The following is a 20,309-nucleotide window of genomic DNA, read 5'->3' as shown; positions in this document are numbered from 1 at the left end:
GACTGTTCCTGTGTATATAAGTATGATTTTTTTCCCTTCGTATTTTGTCGTAACTATTGATTTGTGATCCCACTAAAGTTTCGTTTGGGAGTGCGGTGGCGATTAAATAAATGCTTATTATGTTGAGTTTTAAGCAAAAACAGTGTTTGGTGAATTCTTTCAAAACCATGGTTTGACTAATTTTTGCTATTGAAAATGTGATTTTCTCAAGTAAGTTGATAGATACTTATAAAAACTGCTTCTGTTTGTTCTCTATTTTAAGCATTAATTTTAGTTTCAGCAATTTCAAATTGTTATCTTCCAAATGTTTTTGTTTTTTTTCTAAAATCAACACTTATATTTTAGCAATGATACTTCAGCACTTTTATTTCAGCAACGACACTCCCAAACCAGGCCTAATATATGGACATGATTGTCTACAAATTATATATATATATATATATATAGATATTCAGATTATATATGAATGAATGGAAGACAACCCTATTTTTCGCCACAACATTTTCAATTATTTTGACAATTTTATAAAAAAATTGAGGAAATTTATCTCGACTACTTCTCCTGGGCATCAAGGCTTAAGAGAGATATATATATATATATATATATATATATATATATTATGTTAGTGTCTCATGGATGGGCACATAGAAGCAAAATGGTCCCCATTAATGCCCTAAGGATAAATTATTTGGGGGACCAAAAACATTATTCTACAATTGGAATGTTAGGGCTCCATATCTCATAGAGTGGTCCTAGACACTTTATCAAAATATATTTAATATATGGTTTGTAGCTACATGACATGATGAAAAATTCGATATAGGACAAGTTTGAGACATATGGAGGACGCCCATTGTGGATTAGATGCAGCAATGAAATGATAAGAACATGGGAAAAGCGATGGCAATTAGCATTTGTATTGAAATCAAGCTGAAAGTTCTGGCACATTTTGGACAAATGATGAGTTTCAACACTCACTCGGTGTCCGTCCTCCTTTGTGACACGAAGCGGGCAAGAATGTCGGATCGCATACTTTTCACGACTCTTATAATACTCCACAAGATAATACATTTCATAGCCACGCTTGTATGATATAGTTTTAAATTATGGCACCTTTGTTTTACGAGTCTATGGATATTGCTACATATACTTGTGAGAGACGTACCGATATAATGGTCGGGGTTTTTATGTTTTTACAGATTTAACTTAATCCCTTTCTCAACCGATCCAAGCATGTTTCTCGGTCGAATTTGTAGAAATTTCTTCTCTCAGCCTTTCAAGAAAACATGAACTAATTAAAGTGTCCTAAAACCCTAAAACTCTCTTACCTTCCGAAGAGATCAATCTTGTTGTTCTTCAATCGACAATTTATGTACATAAGGAAAGAAGAGAGATTATATTAAAGGTAGCAAATAAATTGTACAATAATTAGATGCTTATATAGGAAATCCAAGCGTTTCTATCATAAAATAAGGAACTCGACGATCACCATTTGGCACCTAGGTATCACATTTTTTTTTTTAAAGAATCCCATAATAAAAAATATTTTTTTTTTCAATTTGCACTATTTGGTATTCAAAAAATTGATGCGTCTCGACTAATTCAGTTTTGAACCAACTTGGCCAGTTAAGAAGCAAGGTTTTCTCAATCATGATTTTTCTCCGTTCACAACATTCGAGTATAAAATCTTATTTAAAGGAAAGAGGTGTCGAAGAATGTGATAAAAATCTATTATCTTTATTAAAAAAATGTTAGTTGAGTGGTAAGTAGCTCCAATCCCCATAAGGAGGAAAATACAAGTTCGAATCCCGAAAAGAGTACATTTTGAGAGGGGGAATAACCTTTAATGCTCGATCTCCCAAAATTACGAAAGCAATGTCTTCCATAATTAAGAAAAAATATATTATCGTTCTTTTTCTAAAGCAATTATTTTCTAATTAAGTAGCTATCTCTGCCGGCTACTACTGTTTCCAACGGCGGATTTTACTTCCCACGCTGAAACTGTTTACCCAATTAGGGCTCGCAGAAGAACGCAAAATTGTCATTCGTCTCTTGTTAATCTTTTTTGGAATGAAACAAAATTGTTTGTCCTGGATCCCATAATTATAGGACTCACTCATTCTAACTGTTGATTTGTGCTTTTATATATTCGCCGAAATACATATTATCTAAACGTGCTATTGGCAAGTTCTTGTTAAATTGTCTCCGAACAGCATTCAATCTAAGCCGATGAACAAGAGTCTAAAGGAGTTCAAAACATAAAGAGAGAGAGAGTAAAGTTATGGACAATGAGAAATAAATGGATATACTCTTATCTATCAGATATAGTTTCCACACACGCACATATATATGCATATACGAAACGACATCTGACCTACATGAGGAACTTATGTATCGATATCATTTCCAATCATTCAAGCTTTATTTTAAAAAAAAATGAACGATTTTCTTTTGATAAGTAAAAAGAATAAAAAACAAAAAAGATGAAGAAGATTATATACTCTAGATACAGTTCTAATTAAAGTTGTCGCAAGTTATAGTCCACTGAATACTATTGTTGCGACGGCGGAATCAGCTTAAACTACACCCGCTTACTCTACATGTAGTAAATTCTAATCAACTAATGCAATTCCATATTTCCGTTAATTCCACAAATTTAGTTTCCATATATTCGATTACGAAATGATAGATCTAGTAAAGGAATAGAAGGAGAAATAAAGGGCATGAAAAATCCCACTACACTGGAGTCAAACTCAAAATCACGAAGTTCCAAATGATGATGCGTCATTGTACTATATTTCCTTTCTCTTAATGTTGATAAATAAATACGACCTTACTCTTAGTTAAACAGAGGTGGTGATGAGAAATGTATTTCAGTTTATAATTAAAAGATTCTAAATTCGATTTTTTATTTTCATGGTATTATGAAATTTTCATTAGTAACACTTCCCATATCATTTTTTCGATTATAAGGGAGGTTCATAAATTTAGTATAATGAAATAAAAATCATAACAGCTAATAAATAGGCATGGTAGTCCCACGACGAGTATCGCACATGAAACTTATTAGTTATCAAACGAAAGTATGCATCACTATGTTACATCCCTTTTTCTATCCTCTTAATTTGTGATATTTCTTTTCTCTTATAAAAAAGACTCATAAGTCTAGTACAATGAAATAAAAATTCTAATAATTAATAAAAGAATATGTGTAGTTCAACTGAATATCGAATCCGAAACTTAATGATTACCAGATAATAGCATGCACAATTATCACCGCACTACACTCTCTTTAATACTTTTTTATCTTTCTTTACAACCGAAATATACATGCGCGCACATATATATATATATAATCTTGTTGGTAATTTCTTTTTTTCTTTTTATCTGGATGGGCTGGGTGAGGCAAAAAGGTGGACCAAGAATTATCGAGAACTTTCTCATTCGCTATTGATAAGTGAAATTCTCTCTAGTGGAGCACTTACAAAACATCCATCCAATCAATTATATGTGCAAGGCAAACAAGACACGAGCCTGTATTTTTCCGACCTTAGATTAATAATTAATTACACTTTTCTTTTTCTTTCTGTTTTCCTTCTGTTAATTAATTTGTTTGTTAAGCAAACATTTAGTTTTTATCTTCGTTTATTGTCTCTTTCAGGGTCCTAATTTTCCTAATCTACCCATTTTTTTAAAAAATTAAACTTTCCCTGTCTCGGTTTTGCATTTTCTTTTTGTCATGAGTAGCACATACTAATAGAACTCTGACTTGCATGCAATATAATATACATAAATATACGTATATATATTATATGTGTGTGTGTGTCCGTGATTGTGCATATGTATACATATAATACATATAAGTCTCCATTCCCCCCAACTTGCCAAATTGAATCTTTTCCCATCTCTTCCTTCATCCCTTTTGTAGGCCCCTCTTCTCCTTAACCCCAATGTTTTCAACCCTTCCATTACATATCTTCTTCCCTCACATTTCTATGGAATCCTAGACAAAAACCTCTCTCTCTCTCTCCCTCTCTCTCTCTCTCTCTCTCTCTCTCTATGTGCGCGTGTGTGTGTGTTTTTAATGGTGTGTAAGTGTTATATATCATCAATATGTGGCCAAAGCTGGTGGTGAACAAGTTCTTGAGGAACAGCATGGGAAGCAACAACTTTGTTGCAGACCTACCAGCCGATTGTTCGAGTTGTTTTGATGACCATAATCACGAGTATTCTTCGTTGTTGGCTTCCGTCAAGCACTTTAACCGCACTGATCAAGAAACTTTCGAGTATGAAGTTAATTTTTACGGGCTGTAATAAAACAATGATGAAGTGGCATTTCTTTGATTATCTGTCGAAGGATTTGATCTCTTTGAATATTGTATGTTAAGTTGTTTCTTTTCTCAGATATATGATAGTTTGCTGATGTTGTTCTTCGTTGTTTCCTTTATAAGAATCTTTGTGAGTTCATGGAATGTCGGAGGAGTTGCACCGCCTGAGGACCTGGACCTGGAAGATTGGCTCAATATACGGAAGAGCCCTGCGGATATCTATGTTTTCGGGTAATAAAAATTGGCAACTTTATAGTTGATGAAAAAGCTTAGTCACTCTTCATGGTAAGAATAAACATGTGTCTCTCGTTAAAACTTCGTGTTGACACGGTGAAAAGGACTATATGTATGCAATAATGCGTATTTAATCACCTTCTACTTCTTACCAGGTTTCAAGAAATCGTTCCTCTGAGTGCGGGGAACGTCTTGGGCTCGGAGAACAGCAAGATCTCACTGAAATGGAATAGAATAATAAAAGCGGCTCTTCATAAACCTCGGCCTCTCCCGACTGTGGATCATTCCACAGAAAAGGATCAGCAAGGTTCCATCACCGGGGACTGCCCGCAAGGTTTCCAATGCGTAATCAGTAAGCAGATGGTAGGGATATTCATATCTGTTTGGGCGAGAAGCGACCTCTGCAAATACATCGAGCACCCGAATATATCGTGTGTTGGGTGCGGTATCATGGGTTGGTTGGGAAACAAGGTACTCCATACTTATTTTATTCCCTCTATTAATCATAAGTTAGATCAAATGATATGATATCATCATCTGTATTTTATTTATTAACATATGCATTAGTTATTTTCTTAATCACAAACAGCGTTAATTAGTTCATACAACTTTGTTTATAACTTGTAAATCTAATATCTGCTCACAGGGTTCGGTGTCGGTGCGATTTTTGTTGCGTGAAACGAGCTTCTGCTTTGTTTGTAGTCATTTAGCTTCCGGAGGCAGAGAAGGAGATGAAAGGCACCGAAACTCGGACGCTGCAGAAATACTGTTGCGCTCGGGCTTTCCTGCTGGTCCGCAGCGTAATTTGCCGAGCAAAATTCTCGACCATGAGTATGTCGTAAAATATACCATATTCTATTACTCCGGAAAAAAGAAAAGTTCTTGAGTCAAAAACTATATGCTATCTATTTTGATCAATGAATTGCAATTTTTGTGTGCTTATCATTATTCTTAATTTTGTCTTGGTGTCTGCAAGTTGGCCCGGCCACTATACATGACCGACTGTCCAAACTAAAAAAGTCGGTTGATGGCATTAAAAAAAAAATCCAATGCCTGGGGATTTGTTAATTAACGCATCATTTATTTTAGAGCTAGGTTTGTCATGAAGTGCTCAGTAGGTGAATCAATATAGCAAAATAATATTGACAACAACAATAATAAAGTGATTTAGAACCACAACAATAACAATGATAATAATAATACGGGAATCTTAATGCCGATACGTTTGCATATACTTTCGTTTTGGTGGTTGTTTTAATCAAACATCCTTCCATCAACATCTTTCATATATAAAACATGAAACATGTTTAGTAAATTATTGCAACTTGTCCACCAAGTTGTTCATAATATGAATAAAACAGTTAACCGTTTCCCTGACGTATAATTTTATGCATGCCCGGGCGGGGCATCAACTTGTGCAGCCGGGTGATATGGCTCGGGGATCTGAACTACAGGATACATCTACCTGATTCCACGACTCGAGCGCTAGTCGAGAGAAGGAAGTGGAATGTTTTACTGGAAAATGATCAGGTATACCATCTGTTGTTGGAGCAAATATTTCATACTATAATTCCACCTTATTTCAAGCTGGTATTGAAAAATATTGGTTATTCGGATACAATAGCTGAAGGCTGAGCTCATGAAGGGTCGTATCTTCCGAGGTTGGCAAGAAGGTGTGATCAAATTCGCTCCGACTTACAAATATTACCCGAACTCCGAAGTTTACTATGGCTGCAGTGAAGAGATCCAGAAAAGCAAGAAGTTCCGAGCTCCAGCATGGTAAATCTTACCTGATCCTATCTATTGGATCGAGAGCCAGTAGATAAGTAGTCATGCTTGATAATGAACATATACGAATGACAGGCCTTTCGTGCAGGTGTGACCGGATAATTTGGTTTGGCGAGGGCCTGAAGCAGAGCCTGTATGACAGAGGCGAGTGTAAACTATCGGACCACAGGCCGGTGAGGGCAATATTCAGTACAGAGGTCGAATCCTTCCATAACTCATCGGGTTTCAAGTGCTTCCTATCGGGCAGGATTGAATGCTTCAAATCAATCAAGAGGACGTCGAGTGATGAATTAAGTGTTGCGTCACTTTAACAGTGTGGTTGATCGACAGAACCCGACTTCACGAGCAGGCAACTGAGAATATTAAGGCCTAATATATTCTTCTGTGTGCCTGGGAGGGGAAATTATGAGGAACTTCAATATATAAATCAGCAACCATTAGAGACAGACTGACAGATAAATCCTCTACACAGAGATATATAAGTATGATTCCTCTTCATAAAGGCCAATGCGAGACATCAGATAAGCAAACGATCTCCCTGACCACAGACAATATGGTGGACAAAGCTGTATAAAGTTAAAGGTCCTGTTGAGATCTTTTGAGTGGGGCTAGTTATCGATAATGATTCAGTTAGATCATTGTACAAGAATTGACAGTTATATGTATTCTATGAACACGATGTCGAGAACTTCAAAAGATGAGGGTGTCCGTGCTCCATCTAGAATAAGAATCCAATACTGCCCTGCAGAAAGCTTAGGGTGGACTCAAATTGAGATATCTCAATCCATCGCGTCATGATCCAGTTTGAGATCAGGAGGGCCTGCAATCTCGCAGAAGCCCTAATCTCCTATTGACGAGTAAGGCTCGAATCGTGTTACTTAGCTCATTGTTGATGAGCTGTCATTGAATCATAGCCATACATAGCATCGAAAAACTTTGTTAGTTTCAAGAAGATTGGGGCTCCAGACAGGCTATCCATCCTCCTATCTCAATCATCGAATGCCTCCTGTGCATCCAGCTCCACGCCCGTTCTTTTCTAGACTATGAATATCTGGTGCGATAATGATCGAACCCGTTAACAATCCATGGTTTTAATGCAGAAAAGCTCATCCGGCAGGAACTTCTCGCACTTATAACAGCCATAAAGCACCGGAAAGTGACCGAAACTGCTTACAGAAAATCCAACTAGCCTTTCAATGATGGATCCAAATCCCCGGCAGTTGGATGTCAGCCTATGTCCATGCAGTTATACTATGAAAGGCAGGTTCGGCTTTCCCTAAACAGCAATCAATTGTTGTCCACAAAGTCGACTGTCGTCGACAACAACTCCATGAATACTACTCAATCTTGACCTTTAACTGCTCTGAAGTGCTAAGTGCTCAAGTGGTCCAGAACCTCCCAAAAACCAACAACTATAAGCTATCTGTAACTAATAATTCATTTCTTAATTCGGCAACTTGCCGCCATCGTGCTAAACAAATCAGCCAATAGAACATTAACCTCGAGTGCGAAGAACAACTTCCTAGTGGCATAGGTCTTTTTTTTTTTTTACTGTAATATTCTATGCAGAACAAGAACAAAAAATGGAGTTAAGTAGCAGATAAGCACGATCTTGCGATATATTAATAGGATTGTTTAGCTCCTTTCTCTTCCAAAGGCACTCCACATCAACTACCGACTCATTGGATTCTTAAAAGCAGAATAAAACAACTTGCTGCCATTGCAATGACGACAAAGTGAAAGACGTAACTTAGATATTAAGTGCACTGTAACTTTTCAGAATAATCAAGAATCATCCCCCCGTATCAACTATTTAAATAAAAGAAAGTTGACTAATAAGGGGTCAGAACCGATAAATTTAACATATTCAGTGTCATCTAAAATATAAAACTACAACTAGAATAGGAGCCTTTTTAGTTTGTGAAACGAGGATGATGAACGTATCATCAAACATTTGCACTCTTTGATATCAAAGCACACTGAACCTTCAGCAATATGTTCTTATCGGTGATGTCCTCTGATAACCTCTGTTATCACTATGCCAAAACATAAACCTGCCAGTGTTTCATGGTGACAGAATCAGCCTCCTCAGAGAAATGCGAGACATTACACATTAATACAGCTAAATACAGCTCCTCCATACAATTCATATAGGTAAAGAAAACACCAACGACTAGATCAAGCCCCGACCACCGGAATACTTATTCTACAAGTACGCGTCATATCATTTCATTACAGATAAATGGCAGAAAAAACTTAAAAAATAGCACCATACAAACCTCAAAAATATAGCGTTTGGAGCGGATCAAAGAATCATCCATTTCACCTCAACAACCATCCTAAAGCAAAGGAGTTATCACGACCATCAGTTATGTTAATCACTACTAGACGAACTCAGTGGAGAAGAGGGAAAAAAGGTAAAGCCCTCCAAAGGGGAACTTTCAAGAAGAAAATTTAATTTAATGGTCTTATCATTCTTAGATTAACCACAATCTACAAAAAGAAAAATCAGTCGCAAATGTTCTTTGCACGATAAAGATGAGACACCATATCTAACGTTCGAGTTAGTTCTTGTGCTTAACATCAGCATTGACATAGCGAACAACCTATGTTTGTGATAAGAATATTTTGAGATTTGATTGTACCTCCAGTATTGCTTTTGCTTCAGGATCAAATGCTTTGCAGAGAATTTAATAGCTCTTTTCAGCCAATAACTGTCACAGATGAAGTAAGCTAGAAGATGTTGAAAAGAACACGGGACTTGAATGACTTCACAGTTTAACATGGTAACACTGGATCTATTCTTGATGGATACACAGCTGAAACAACATATCTGCAAAACAGTAGCAGGTATATTCTGTATTCATTATCCATAAGACACTGAATGAAAAGGATGGACATATCATAGAAGCAAAATGTCCACCGGATCTACAGCTTCAATTTTTGTCCTTTTATCTGGCCACGATCAAAAGTATTTAAACAAGAGTAAAAAGATCATAACCCTGACACCTCAAGCAGTCGAAGAAATCAATTTAGGACTTTCAAGATAAAATTTACCTCAATCTATCTGTGTAGAAATCTATAGCCGACACATTTGCTTTTTGAACAGTTAGCATCACAGCACCCATGAGATTCTGAAGAGCACAAAGTATATGATCATAAAAGATTTCATGCCCAATGAGTTTCTTACACAGGAGTGACATTGGAAGTCAACGGCAGAAAATCGAAGCAAGTTCATCTTTGGCAAGGAACTGAAAACCAGTGCAAGATGCTCACAAATATGAGTACTGAAAATGATTAGGAGCCAAATGTATTTCCACAAACTTGTCCATGTACTGACTGCTTTACAAGCTTGGATCTTAATGAAATGTTTTAAAAGCCAAAGAAGAGAAGGTTCGGCTTCTCGCGGGCAATTAGCTCAACTGGTTGCATTAAGAATATCCCCCGTCCCTTTCCTTGAGCACGAGGTTCAAGCTGTAGCTCGTAGACATAAAGGACGGGTAGTTCCTCCTCCACAATAAAACGGTAGTGCACGAAACCAATCATAGAACCCATCTGTTCCGCAATTTTCTTCGCAGCAGCTTTATCATCCAATGCCAGTGGCATCCCTTTCGCACTTGCGTCGGTGGTCTCAAGCACAAATACATAAAGGGCTTCAGGAGCAACCATTTCCCGGCGCTTCACCTTCTCCTCTTTGGGCCATTCCAATCCATATGGCCCACTCATGCTCATCTAAATGCATACACTCCAAATGACAAAGACCACCGGAAGAGTCAGTTTTAAGACAACATTCAGAATGAAAAAAACCAGCCGCTGGTTAAATTTCCAAAAGACAAGCAACTGCAGCTTCTGCTCCCTTGAGAAGGTTTTGTATATATTGCTTAAACCGAAGACGAGAGAGACTACTTCCACACCCCGATTCGAATCACACAGATAGACCTAAGAATCATCAAAGAAATTATTTTCCTTCTCCCCTTCCTTTCAAATGCACTATCAAAGCACAACCCAATAGCACAAGCAAAGCAGAGCAGAACAGGAGAAGAGGAACAATGCGTTAGGACGAGGAAAGTACCATCTCTACTGTAATGGCGGAAGTAGGGGAAGGAAACGAGAGGGTCGCCGTCGGAATAAGCCGCTCCGATCAGCTTATCGACTGCCTTCTTCTTCTCCAGTGCCTGCTAGGATTCACACTTCATCGGTATCTATCTAAATGCCCAAGCCTCCGTTGAGAATTCAAATTGTCTCGTGCTCACCTACCTCCCTGCGCTTGAGCTTCTTCCCTCGGTTGCCACCGCCGCCGTCTGAGCTCGGCCTCTTGAGCTCCATTACCGAAACCATAAATGACCCCACCGGATGAGCTGTTCCCCGCAACCGAGCTTCTTTGACTATGTCCCAGCAAAGACCCGTGGGCTTGGTCCCACTCGTGCTGCTTGTCTTGTTCACTGAAATGGAGAAAAAGGGTATTTTCTGGCTTTTCCAGTAGTTTCTGTATCTTTTGGGCTTTTGCAGAACTTCCGGTTTGCATCGGTTTTGCATTCAATTCTCGGGTTTGATTCTCGTGGCTGAATTCGATCCTCATTGAATGGATTTCTATGTCCAGCGTGACTTCCCCATTTCATACCCTTTACTAGGCCAATAGCTTCATATCTAATGCCGAGCTCATCAATCCGGATCGAAACCGAAGAAGCGGTTATGGTTACGGGGCAGGATGCATCCGGAAGTCAAAAGATGTCATTTGATGTAGCAAATGTCCAATTCCCAATTGGACCTTGTATCAGCATAACTGACCGGTATGTTGAGATCATCGGTGTTGATATGATCGGATAAGGGACCCCAGATTGGCCAGTGGTTATATGCAGATTATGCCAATGAAGGCTTCTGCTGATGTTAACTTTGGAAAGGATTAGTCGAGCTCGGTGGCGGATAACAGTTGTAGTCGCATAGACAATGTAAAATGCTGCAAGAATCAGCATCCTGTCTGCCGTGCTGCTGAGATGGACATATTGCTGGACTTGGGTCCTAAACATATCGACGTTTTTAAGACCATTCCCGATTACTGGGAGAAACCAAACAGGCAGACACGGTTGTTCATTGTAGGTGAGTGCATCTGTTAGGTGAATTCGGCCGTCCGAGCATACACCAGCTTGACATTTCCAGGTCTTTTATAGTTAATTGCCATGGCATCGACTTATGACCTTGGTTTCTCAATACAAGATAGGGGGCTGAACTTACACTATGGTTTCACCATGATCCCAGTAATATCTCTTGCGCGACGTGGATTGATAATATGCAATCACAACTGTAGTATTGCATCAATCTTCCACACTTCCCCAAAGGTTCCTTCTTTAAGATATCAGCTCCCTCCATAATGCTAACAGCTAATAATGTAAAACAAGCAACAAACTAGCAATCTTGACGACATACGAACGCTTAAAAAATAGCGGCATACAAACCTCAGAAATATAGCATTTGGAGCGGATCAAAGAATCATCCGTTTCACCTCAATAACCATGGGAGTTATCACCACCATCAATTATGTTATTCACTACTAGACGAACTTAGTGGAGAAGAGGGAAAAAAGGTAAAGCCCTCCAAAGGGGAACTTTCAATAAGACAATTTAATTTAATGGTCATATCATTCTTAGATTAACCACAATCTACAAAAAGAAAAATAAGTCGCAAATGTTTTTTGCACGATAAAGATGAGACACCATATCTAATGTCCGAGTTAGCTCTTCCGCGTTGACATAGCGAAACAACTTATGTTTGTGATAAGAATATTTTGAGATTTGATTGTACCTCTAGTATAGCTTTTGCTTCAGGATCAAATGCTTTGCAGAGAATTTCATAGCTCTTTTCAACCAATAGCTATCATAGATGAAGTAAGTTAGAAGATGTTAAAAAGGACACATGGACTAGAATGACTTCATAGTTTAACATGGTTACATTGGATCTACTCTTGATGGAGATATAGCTGAAATAACATATCTACAAAACAGCAGGAATATTTTGTATTCATTATCCATAAGACACCGAATGAAAAGGATTGACATATCATAGAAGCAAAAAGTCCATCGGATCTACAGCTTCAATTTTTTTTCTTTTATCTGGCCACGAGGGAGGCTCAAAATTATTTAAGCAAGAGCAAAAAGATCATAACCCTAGCACCTCAAGCAGTCGAAGAAATCAATTTAAAACTTTTAAGATAAAATTTACCTCAATCTATCTGTGTAGAAATCTATAGCCGACACATTTGCTTTTTGAATAGTTAGCATCACAGAACCCATGCGATTCTGGAGAGCACAAAGGATATGATCATAAAAGATTTCGTGCCCAATGAGTTTCTTACATAGGAGGGACATTGTAAGTCAACGTCGGAAAGTCAGGGAAGGGAAGGTTCTGGAACCTCACTCTTACTAGACAAAACAATCATCCAATCGATCGAAGAAGAAGAAGACGAAGAAGGATAGAGAAATTCGTGGACTGATAATAGAATGTCTTTTCTTCAATGGCTCCAAAACAACAAAATGACTGATAATAAAATGTCTTTTCTTCAACCCAAAACAACAAAATGACTGATAATAGAATATCTTTTCTTCAATGGCCCCAAAAACAACAAAATAACAACCAAATATGCCCAGAATGTCTTCTCTTCTCGCCAAACTAATCTCCATCTCTACTAATACTATATATATATTTAGCGCTCCCTACGACTCACTCCTCATCAGCATGACGTGCTAGTTTCACAGGGCCGACGGAAGCGAAAAAGGAACAGAAATTCAAAATTTTCTACTCGTGAAATTAATTCCAAGACCTACTAGAAGAATAAGAGTAAATAAAAGCGTACCTGAAATATTTAAAATTGTCGACCAAGCGTCCCGCTGTGACGCCTCTACCGGTATCCACACCGATTTTGTCGACGAGTTTTCGAGATCGGCAGTGCTAAGGCGCCAACACTCGAAAGAAATACCGATGTAACACCTGAAATTATTGGACTTAATTGGTCCTAATGAGTTGAACAATTCAACTCAATAATCCCATTTATATACATACATGTATATCATATATATACGTGCATATATGTTGTATCTATCAGCATCTCAATACACTGCCATATATATAATGGCTTGGAGGGGAGGATTTCAAATCCCTGACCGGTGTGGGACAAAATCAATTAAAGATCCCAAATTGTATCTTATATGCATACACACATACAGCCATATATATATATATATATATATATATTTCCATGTTTATTACTTTCTGTGGACTATTTAATTTAATAAATTGAGTCTAATTAATCGGTATATTTAATCTCATTAAATATCCGATTAATCGGTCGCACCATAAATCATCTAATCTCTATTAGACAATTATATTTATTTCAAGATATCTCGTCAATTTAGTCGTAGTGTGTGACCATGTAGGTTCCCAATTACGTTGACAATAATATTCAAATCTCTATTTCAATATTACAAACAGTGAGCGGCATCTAGCAATGCATCACTGTTACTCAAGTAATTGGAAAAGTCAATTTCTCGACGAACCTTGTGACCTACGTTACCGTGTAATATAATCCATTTGTCCTCTATATCTCTATTGAGCCCAAGGCATGGTCGATGGCATCCTTGTATGGCTCAATATCTCTCTTTCTTGGTTTACTGGGTAAGTCTATCAGAACAAATGAGTTCGATATCGCTATATCGACTCATTTGAGTATGCATACACTTTTAGACTTAACCACCAAGTGGCCGTGAGATATCGCTCCCGTTTCATAGGAGGGACAAATCTTATCCTGGTCACTCACATTTGCTTTGTAATATACCCAATAACTGTCTTTATAACCAGCCTGTTACGGTGGCGTTTGACAGTATCAAAGTATATGACATTACATGTAGGAATCCATGGTGACCTCAAGTCAAAGGACCATTACACTATAGTCACTTTGAGATATGCTAATGACAGTCACGTAACAACCCATGTAGCAATCTCATGGTGGGTCAATCTAATACACATTACTCTTAATGTATACATGTGGTGTGACTTGATATCTCCATATCCATTACCTCTAAGACACCCACACTAGTCTAACCGTATTATCGTTGTCCTAATTAACGATAATACTTTGACTAGGGACATTTAGAAATAATGTTTAGGAATTATAGGATCCCACAATCAAGTCACACTTGATGCCTATTGAACGTACTATTCCAAAGACATTATTGTGTAAAATCATATTTAGCGCAATCTACACAATAACAGAATGCCTCGTAATAGAATGAAATACATGTCATATTACAGAACTGATGATAGATTGCCTCTATGGCATACACCAATTTCTAACATGACGAGCATACCGGCTCCAAAGAGTAGAGTGAAGATTCTGGCCACCCTCTCCTTAAAGTCGGTCACCTCCCTCTCTTCAGCGTCCCTCTCTTCAGCAACTGGATCTTCGACCTGTAGAGCTAGGTGAGGCCATGCAACTGCCTCGTCTTCATCTTCGGCCAAGTGCCTCTCCTCAGTAGGATGGTCGTGGACCAGAATAGCGCTGGCCAAAGCCAGGGAAATGGCAATGGTGCTCTCTTGCACTCCATCCCTCATACAGGGTCTCCTCTCGATGGCCAACCTCGGGAAAGTTCGATTGCAGGGAAACGAGACCCTACTGATCGGCCTCCCTCGGATCGGAGTCCTCCCCCTGTTGCGCAGAGGTGGCAACATTGGGAGATGTCTCTCCATGTCCTCAGAGCAGTGAGAAGAAAGAGAGAACGAGGAGAATGGAGTTCTTGTCTCACACACACAGACAAGAACAAAGAGCACATAACCTCATGCAGTTGTAACTGCCTTTTTATCATATTTCGCGCGCGCTACATTATTGTTAGGGTTTGATTTACTTTGGGGGACGTAATAGAAAGAGAGGGGAGCGCATGGGAGGGGGTGAGAGTGGGAGAGTAAAGTAGAGAAAATGACAGGGGAGGTGGAGGGAAGCAGATTGGGGGCGAGTGCAAAAACCAATTTTCCGTGCATATACATCTTCTCCATCGCAAGAAACACAGCACTGCTGCCATGGCCTTCCTCCGCTTCCCCTTTTTTGTTTACCCCACAAAAGCCACCCGTCATCTCCCCTCGCCCTCTCTGCCATCGTCGCCTACGCCGCCGAAGCCACGGCCTAGGCTACTCTCCAGAACCCACACCAGCAGCGCCAGTTCCTTTGAGACCCCCTCGGCTTGCTCTTCCCCACTCACTCATCCTTCCCTACGTGGGGCTCACTGTCCTTGGCTGACAGAGCTGAACAAGGGCTGGACCTAGCAGAACGATACAGGGCTAGCAGTAGACATATCCGAAAATTGGAGTGTCAAAACGATGGAGGTTATCATTTGTGCCCCGACATATATGGAAATGGGAATCCCTAGAAAGCATGTGCTCTGTGTCCTATTTCCTTCTCAAATACACACACCCACGTACGCACGCGCGTGCACACACACAGATATATATATATATACGTATATATATATATATACACTTACCGTTAGAATGGAGATTATGTGGAAATTTTCATCCTAATCTATCTAAAATTAGAGACAAATTAGCTTAGAATTCACTAACACTTTGGTCCTCCAATTTTTCAATTGTCAGCACTTCACTACATGAATTTTCAAAATCGAGAATTTGGTCCGATGAGTGGACAAAAGACTCTTGCCATCCTCTCTTCAACTTTGAGCAACTCCTCAACTGGATGGTCATGGACAACTGCAGCTAGCCAAAGCCATGGAAATCACAGTCGAGCTATGTTCTACTCCATAGTCTCCCCACGAAGGTTGGATCGATTTCCAACCTCGGCAACCTCCTGTTGGTGGAAGTGAGATCGTCCTGGTCCACTGGTTTGTGTGTGTCACAATGTATGAAAATATATATATACATATATGTTAGTTATTATGAGAACACTTGGTTTGTAGCACTCACACAGTATTGAAGATATGTGTATACATAAAAACATATATGTATCTACATACATATTAAATATGTGCATTATGAGACTTTATTTAATTTAATTTAACATTCTTATCACAATATACATATTAACTATGTAGATACATGCATATTAAGTGTGTATATATGTCTATGTTAGTTATTATGGTAATACATGGTTTGTGGCGCTCACACAGTATTAAAGATATGTGTATACAGAAAAATATATATGTATCTACAAATATATAAGTAAACGGAAGAATCTCGCCATCCACTCTACGAACAGAATGTCTCTTCTTCATTGACCCAAAAACCACAAAATAAGATTTATTGCATCATATAACCTAACGTTGACAGATATTCTTAGAACTATCTCAACGTCGTTTTTTTGCCTGAGGTATCCTAACGTTACTATTTTTGTTTCACCAATTATCCCCTGGGGCTAGATGGTGACATCAAATTAGCAACATTGGGATACCTCATGTAAAAAATCGACGTTGTGATAGATCTAAGAATATCTATTAACGTTATGCTATATGGTGCAATATACCCCTACAAAATGTCTCTATGAGCGGAATGTCTCTTCTTCTCGCTACATGTTCTTTCAACTATCTCCATCTATCCTAATACTAAATAAATATATATATTTAGCACAACTTTCACCAGCTCACCTTCAGCTCCCTACCACTCACTCCGGGGTCATCAGCATGACAAGCAGACGAGCTTCCATGTGTAGAGTGAAGATTCTCGCCATACTCTGTTTAAAGTCAGCCAACTCCCTCTCTTCAACATCCCTGACTGGATCCCTCTCTTCGGCGTTCTTGACAGGATTAAAGAGCTCAGCCAGCCTAGGCCATGGAAATGCCCAATCTTCAGCTTCAAGTAGCTCTCTCTTTTTAGCCGAATGGTCGTGGACCAGACTAGAGCTAGCCAAAGCCATGGAAATGGTAGTGGGGCTATGTTCCACTCCATCCCTCCCATGGGGTCTCCCCTCGATCGCCAACCTCAGGAACCTCTAGTTGGGTGGAAAAGAGATCCTCTTGGTCAGCTTCCCTGGGATCTGAGCCCTCTCATTGTTGGGGAGAGGCGGCAACATTAGAAGCTATCTCTCCATGTCCTCAACGTGTAAGAGCAGTGATAAGCACAGTGAGAGTGAGACAAAGAGAGAACAGAGAGAATAGAAAGTCTTGTCTCACACACACCGTGCTATCTACCTATAAGACAATAACAAAGAGAACAGAAGCTCCTCACAGAGTTGTAACTACCTTTTTATAATATTTCATGCGCATGTTCCTGCCTGCACGATGTGGATTGATAATATGCAATCACAACTATGGTATTGCATCAATCTTCCACACTTCCCCAAAGGTTCCGTCTTTAAGATATCGGCTCCCTCCTTAATGCTAACAGCTAATCATGTAACACAAGCAACTAACTAGCAATCTCGACGACATACGAACACTTAAAAAATAGCGGCATACAGACCTCGGAAATATAGCATTTGGAACGGATCAAAGAATCATTTGTTTTACCTCAACAACCATCCTAAAGCAAGGGAGTAATCACCACCATCAGTTATGTTATTCACTACTAGACGAACTCAGTGGAGAAGAGGGAAAAAAGGTAAAGCTCTCCAAAGGGGAACTTTCTAGAAGACAATTTAATTTAATGGTCTTATCATTCTTATATTAACCACAATCTACAAAAAGAAAAATCAGTCGCAAATGTTCTTTGCGCGATAAAGATGAGACGCCATATCTAATGTTCGAGTTATCTCTTCTGCTTAACATCAACATTGACATAGCGAACAACTTATGTTTGTGATAAGAATATTTTGAGATTTGATTGTACCTCTAGTATAGCTTTTATAGCTCTTTTCGGCCAATAGTTGTCACAGATGAAGTACGTTAGAAGATGTTGAAAAGAACTCGGGGACTAGAATGACTTCATGGTTTAACATGGCAACACTAAATCTACTCTTGATGGAGATATGGCTGAAACAACATATCTACAAAACAGCAGGAATATTTTGTATTAATTATCCATAAGACACCGAATGAAAAGGATTGACATATCATAGAAGCAAAAAGTCCACCAAATCTACAGCTTCAATTTTTTTCCTTTTATTTGGCCACGAGGGAGGCTCAAAATTATTTAAGCAAGAGTAAAAAGATCATAACCCTGGCACCTCAAGCAGTCGAAGAAAATCAATTTAAGACTTTCAAGATAAAATTTACCTCAATCTATCTGTGTAGAAATCTATAGCCGACACATTTGCTTTTTGAATAGTTAGCATCACAACACCCATGTGATTATGGAGAGCACAAAGTATATGATCATAAAAGATTTTGTGCCCGATGAGTTTCTTACACAAGAGTGACATTGGAAGTCAACGGCGGAAAGTCGGGGAAGGGAAGGTTCTGGAACCTCACTCTCACTAGACAAAACAATCATCAAATCGATCGAAGAAGGATAGAGAGATTCGTTGACCGATAATAGAATGTCTTTTCTTCAATGGCCCCAAAAACAACAAAATAACAACCAAATATGCCCATACTGTCTTCTCTTCTCGCCAAACTAATCTCCATCTCTACTAATACTATATATATATATATATATATATATATATAGCGCTCCCTACGACTCACTCCTCATCAGCATGACGAGCATACCAGCACCAAAAAGTAGAGTGAAGATTCTGGCTACCCTTTCCTTAAAGTTGGTCACCTCCCTCTATTCATCGTCCCTCTCTTCAGCGACTGGATCTTCCACCTATAGAGCTAGGTGAGGCCATGCAACTGCCTCGTCTTCATCTTCGGCCAAGTGCTTCTCCTCAGCAGGATGGTCGTGGACCAGGACAGCGCTAGCCAAAGCCAGGGAAATGGCAATGGTGCTCTCTTGTACTCCATCCCTCATTCGGGGTCTCCTCTCGATGGCCAACCTCGGGAAAGTTCGGTTGCGGGGAAACGAGACCCTACTGATCGGCCTCCCTCGGATCGGAGCCCTCCCCCTGTTGCGCAAAGACAGCATTATTAGGAGATGTCTCTCCATGTCCTCAGAGCAGTGAGAAGAAAGAGAGAACATAGGGAATTGAGTTCCTGTCTCATACACACAGACAAGAACAGAGAGCTCAGAACCTCAAGCAGTTGTAACTACGTTTTTATTTGCTTTAGGGGAAGGAACAGAAAGAGAGGGGAGCGCGTGGGAGGGGGTGAGAGTGGGAGAGTAAAGTGGAGAAAATGACAGGGGGAGGTGGAGGGAAGCAAATTAGGGGTGGGTGCAAATAACCAATTTTCCGTGCATATACATCTTCTCCATCGCAAGGAACACAGCACTGCTGCCATGGCCTTCCTCCGCTTCCCCATTTTCGTTTACCCCACAAAAGCCACCCGCCATCTCCCCTCGCCCTCTCTGCCACCGTCGCCTCCGCCGTCGAAGCCACGGCCTAGGTTGTTCTCAAGAACCCACACCAGCAGCACTTGTTCCTCTGAGACGCCATCAGCTTGCTCTTCCCCACTCACTCATCGTTCCCTGGATTGGGCTCACTATCCTTGGATGACAGAGCTGAACAAAGGCTGGACCTAGCAAAACGATATAGGGCGAGCAGTAGACATATCCCAAAATTGGAGTGTCAGAACGATGGAGGTTATCATTTGTGCCCCGGCATATATGGAAATGGGAATCGCTGGAAAGCATGCGTTCCACGTCCTATTTCCTTCTCAAATATGCACGCGCGCACACACCTACACACACATATATACATACACGTACTGTTAGAATGGAGATTATGTGGAAATTTCCATCTTCATCTGTCTAAAATTAGAGACAAATTAGCTTAGAGTTCACTAACACTTTGATCCTCCAATTTTTCAATTGTCAACACTTCACTACATGAATTTCTAAAATCGAGAATTTGGTCCCTAAATTTTTAAAAATCATAACAAAATGGTCCTTTTAGCCATTTTTTTCTAACTTGGTCCCTAAAATGACCAT

At 39.3% G+C, this 20,309-nt stretch overlaps 2 protein-coding genes across 10 annotated transcripts; one reads left to right on the top strand and one right to left on the bottom strand.

The window, feature by feature from the left end:
- Positions 1-3,946: 3,946 nt before the first annotated feature.
- Positions 3,947-7,415, top strand: LOC116214868 (type IV inositol polyphosphate 5-phosphatase 9). Its single transcript, XM_031550347.1, has 7 exons — positions 3,947-4,286; positions 4,452-4,559; positions 4,718-5,033; positions 5,209-5,393; positions 5,984-6,092; positions 6,187-6,341; positions 6,439-7,415. The coding sequence occupies exons 1-7, from the start codon at positions 4,114-4,116 to the stop codon at positions 6,659-6,661; spliced, it is 1,269 nt and encodes a 422-aa protein (XP_031406207.1). The 5' UTR covers positions 3,947-4,113; the 3' UTR covers positions 6,662-7,415.
- Positions 7,416-8,079: 664 nt separating this feature from the next.
- LOC116212835 lies at positions 8,080-13,417 on the bottom strand. Of its 9 annotated transcripts, XR_004157937.1 has the most exons (6): positions 12,567-13,417; positions 10,423-12,218; positions 9,408-9,484; positions 8,996-9,183; positions 8,630-8,689; positions 8,080-8,404 (listed from the first exon to the last, which is right to left on the bottom strand). XR_004157937.1 is itself a non-coding variant. In XM_031547550.1 (4 exons), the coding sequence occupies exons 2-4, from the start codon at positions 10,884-10,886 to the stop codon at positions 10,006-10,008; spliced, it is 459 nt and encodes a 152-aa protein (XP_031403410.1). In that variant the 5' UTR covers positions 10,887-12,218; positions 12,567-13,162; the 3' UTR covers positions 9,491-10,005. The 9 variants fall into 9 exon arrangements, 1 of the variants encoding a protein (XP_031403410.1); XR_004157938.1 differs by lacking the exons at positions 8,080-8,404; positions 8,630-8,689; positions 8,996-9,183; positions 9,408-9,484 and adding an exon at positions 9,491-10,289 and having other exon boundaries at positions 10,423-10,525; positions 10,604-12,218; XR_004157941.1 differs by lacking the exons at positions 8,080-8,404; positions 8,630-8,689; positions 8,996-9,183; positions 9,408-9,484 and adding an exon at positions 9,491-10,095 and having other exon boundaries at positions 10,423-10,525; positions 10,604-12,218.
- Between the last annotated feature and the right edge of the window lie 6,892 nt (positions 13,418-20,309).

The sequence above is a fragment of the Punica granatum genome, chromosome 7, assembly GCF_007655135.1.
Source record: "Punica granatum isolate Tunisia-2019 chromosome 7, ASM765513v2, whole genome shotgun sequence".
NCBI lineage: Eukaryota > Viridiplantae > Streptophyta > Magnoliopsida > Myrtales > Lythraceae > Punica > Punica granatum.
The sequence above is the reverse complement of the archived record's forward strand: the minus strand, read 5'-3'. Positions and strand labels throughout refer to the sequence as shown.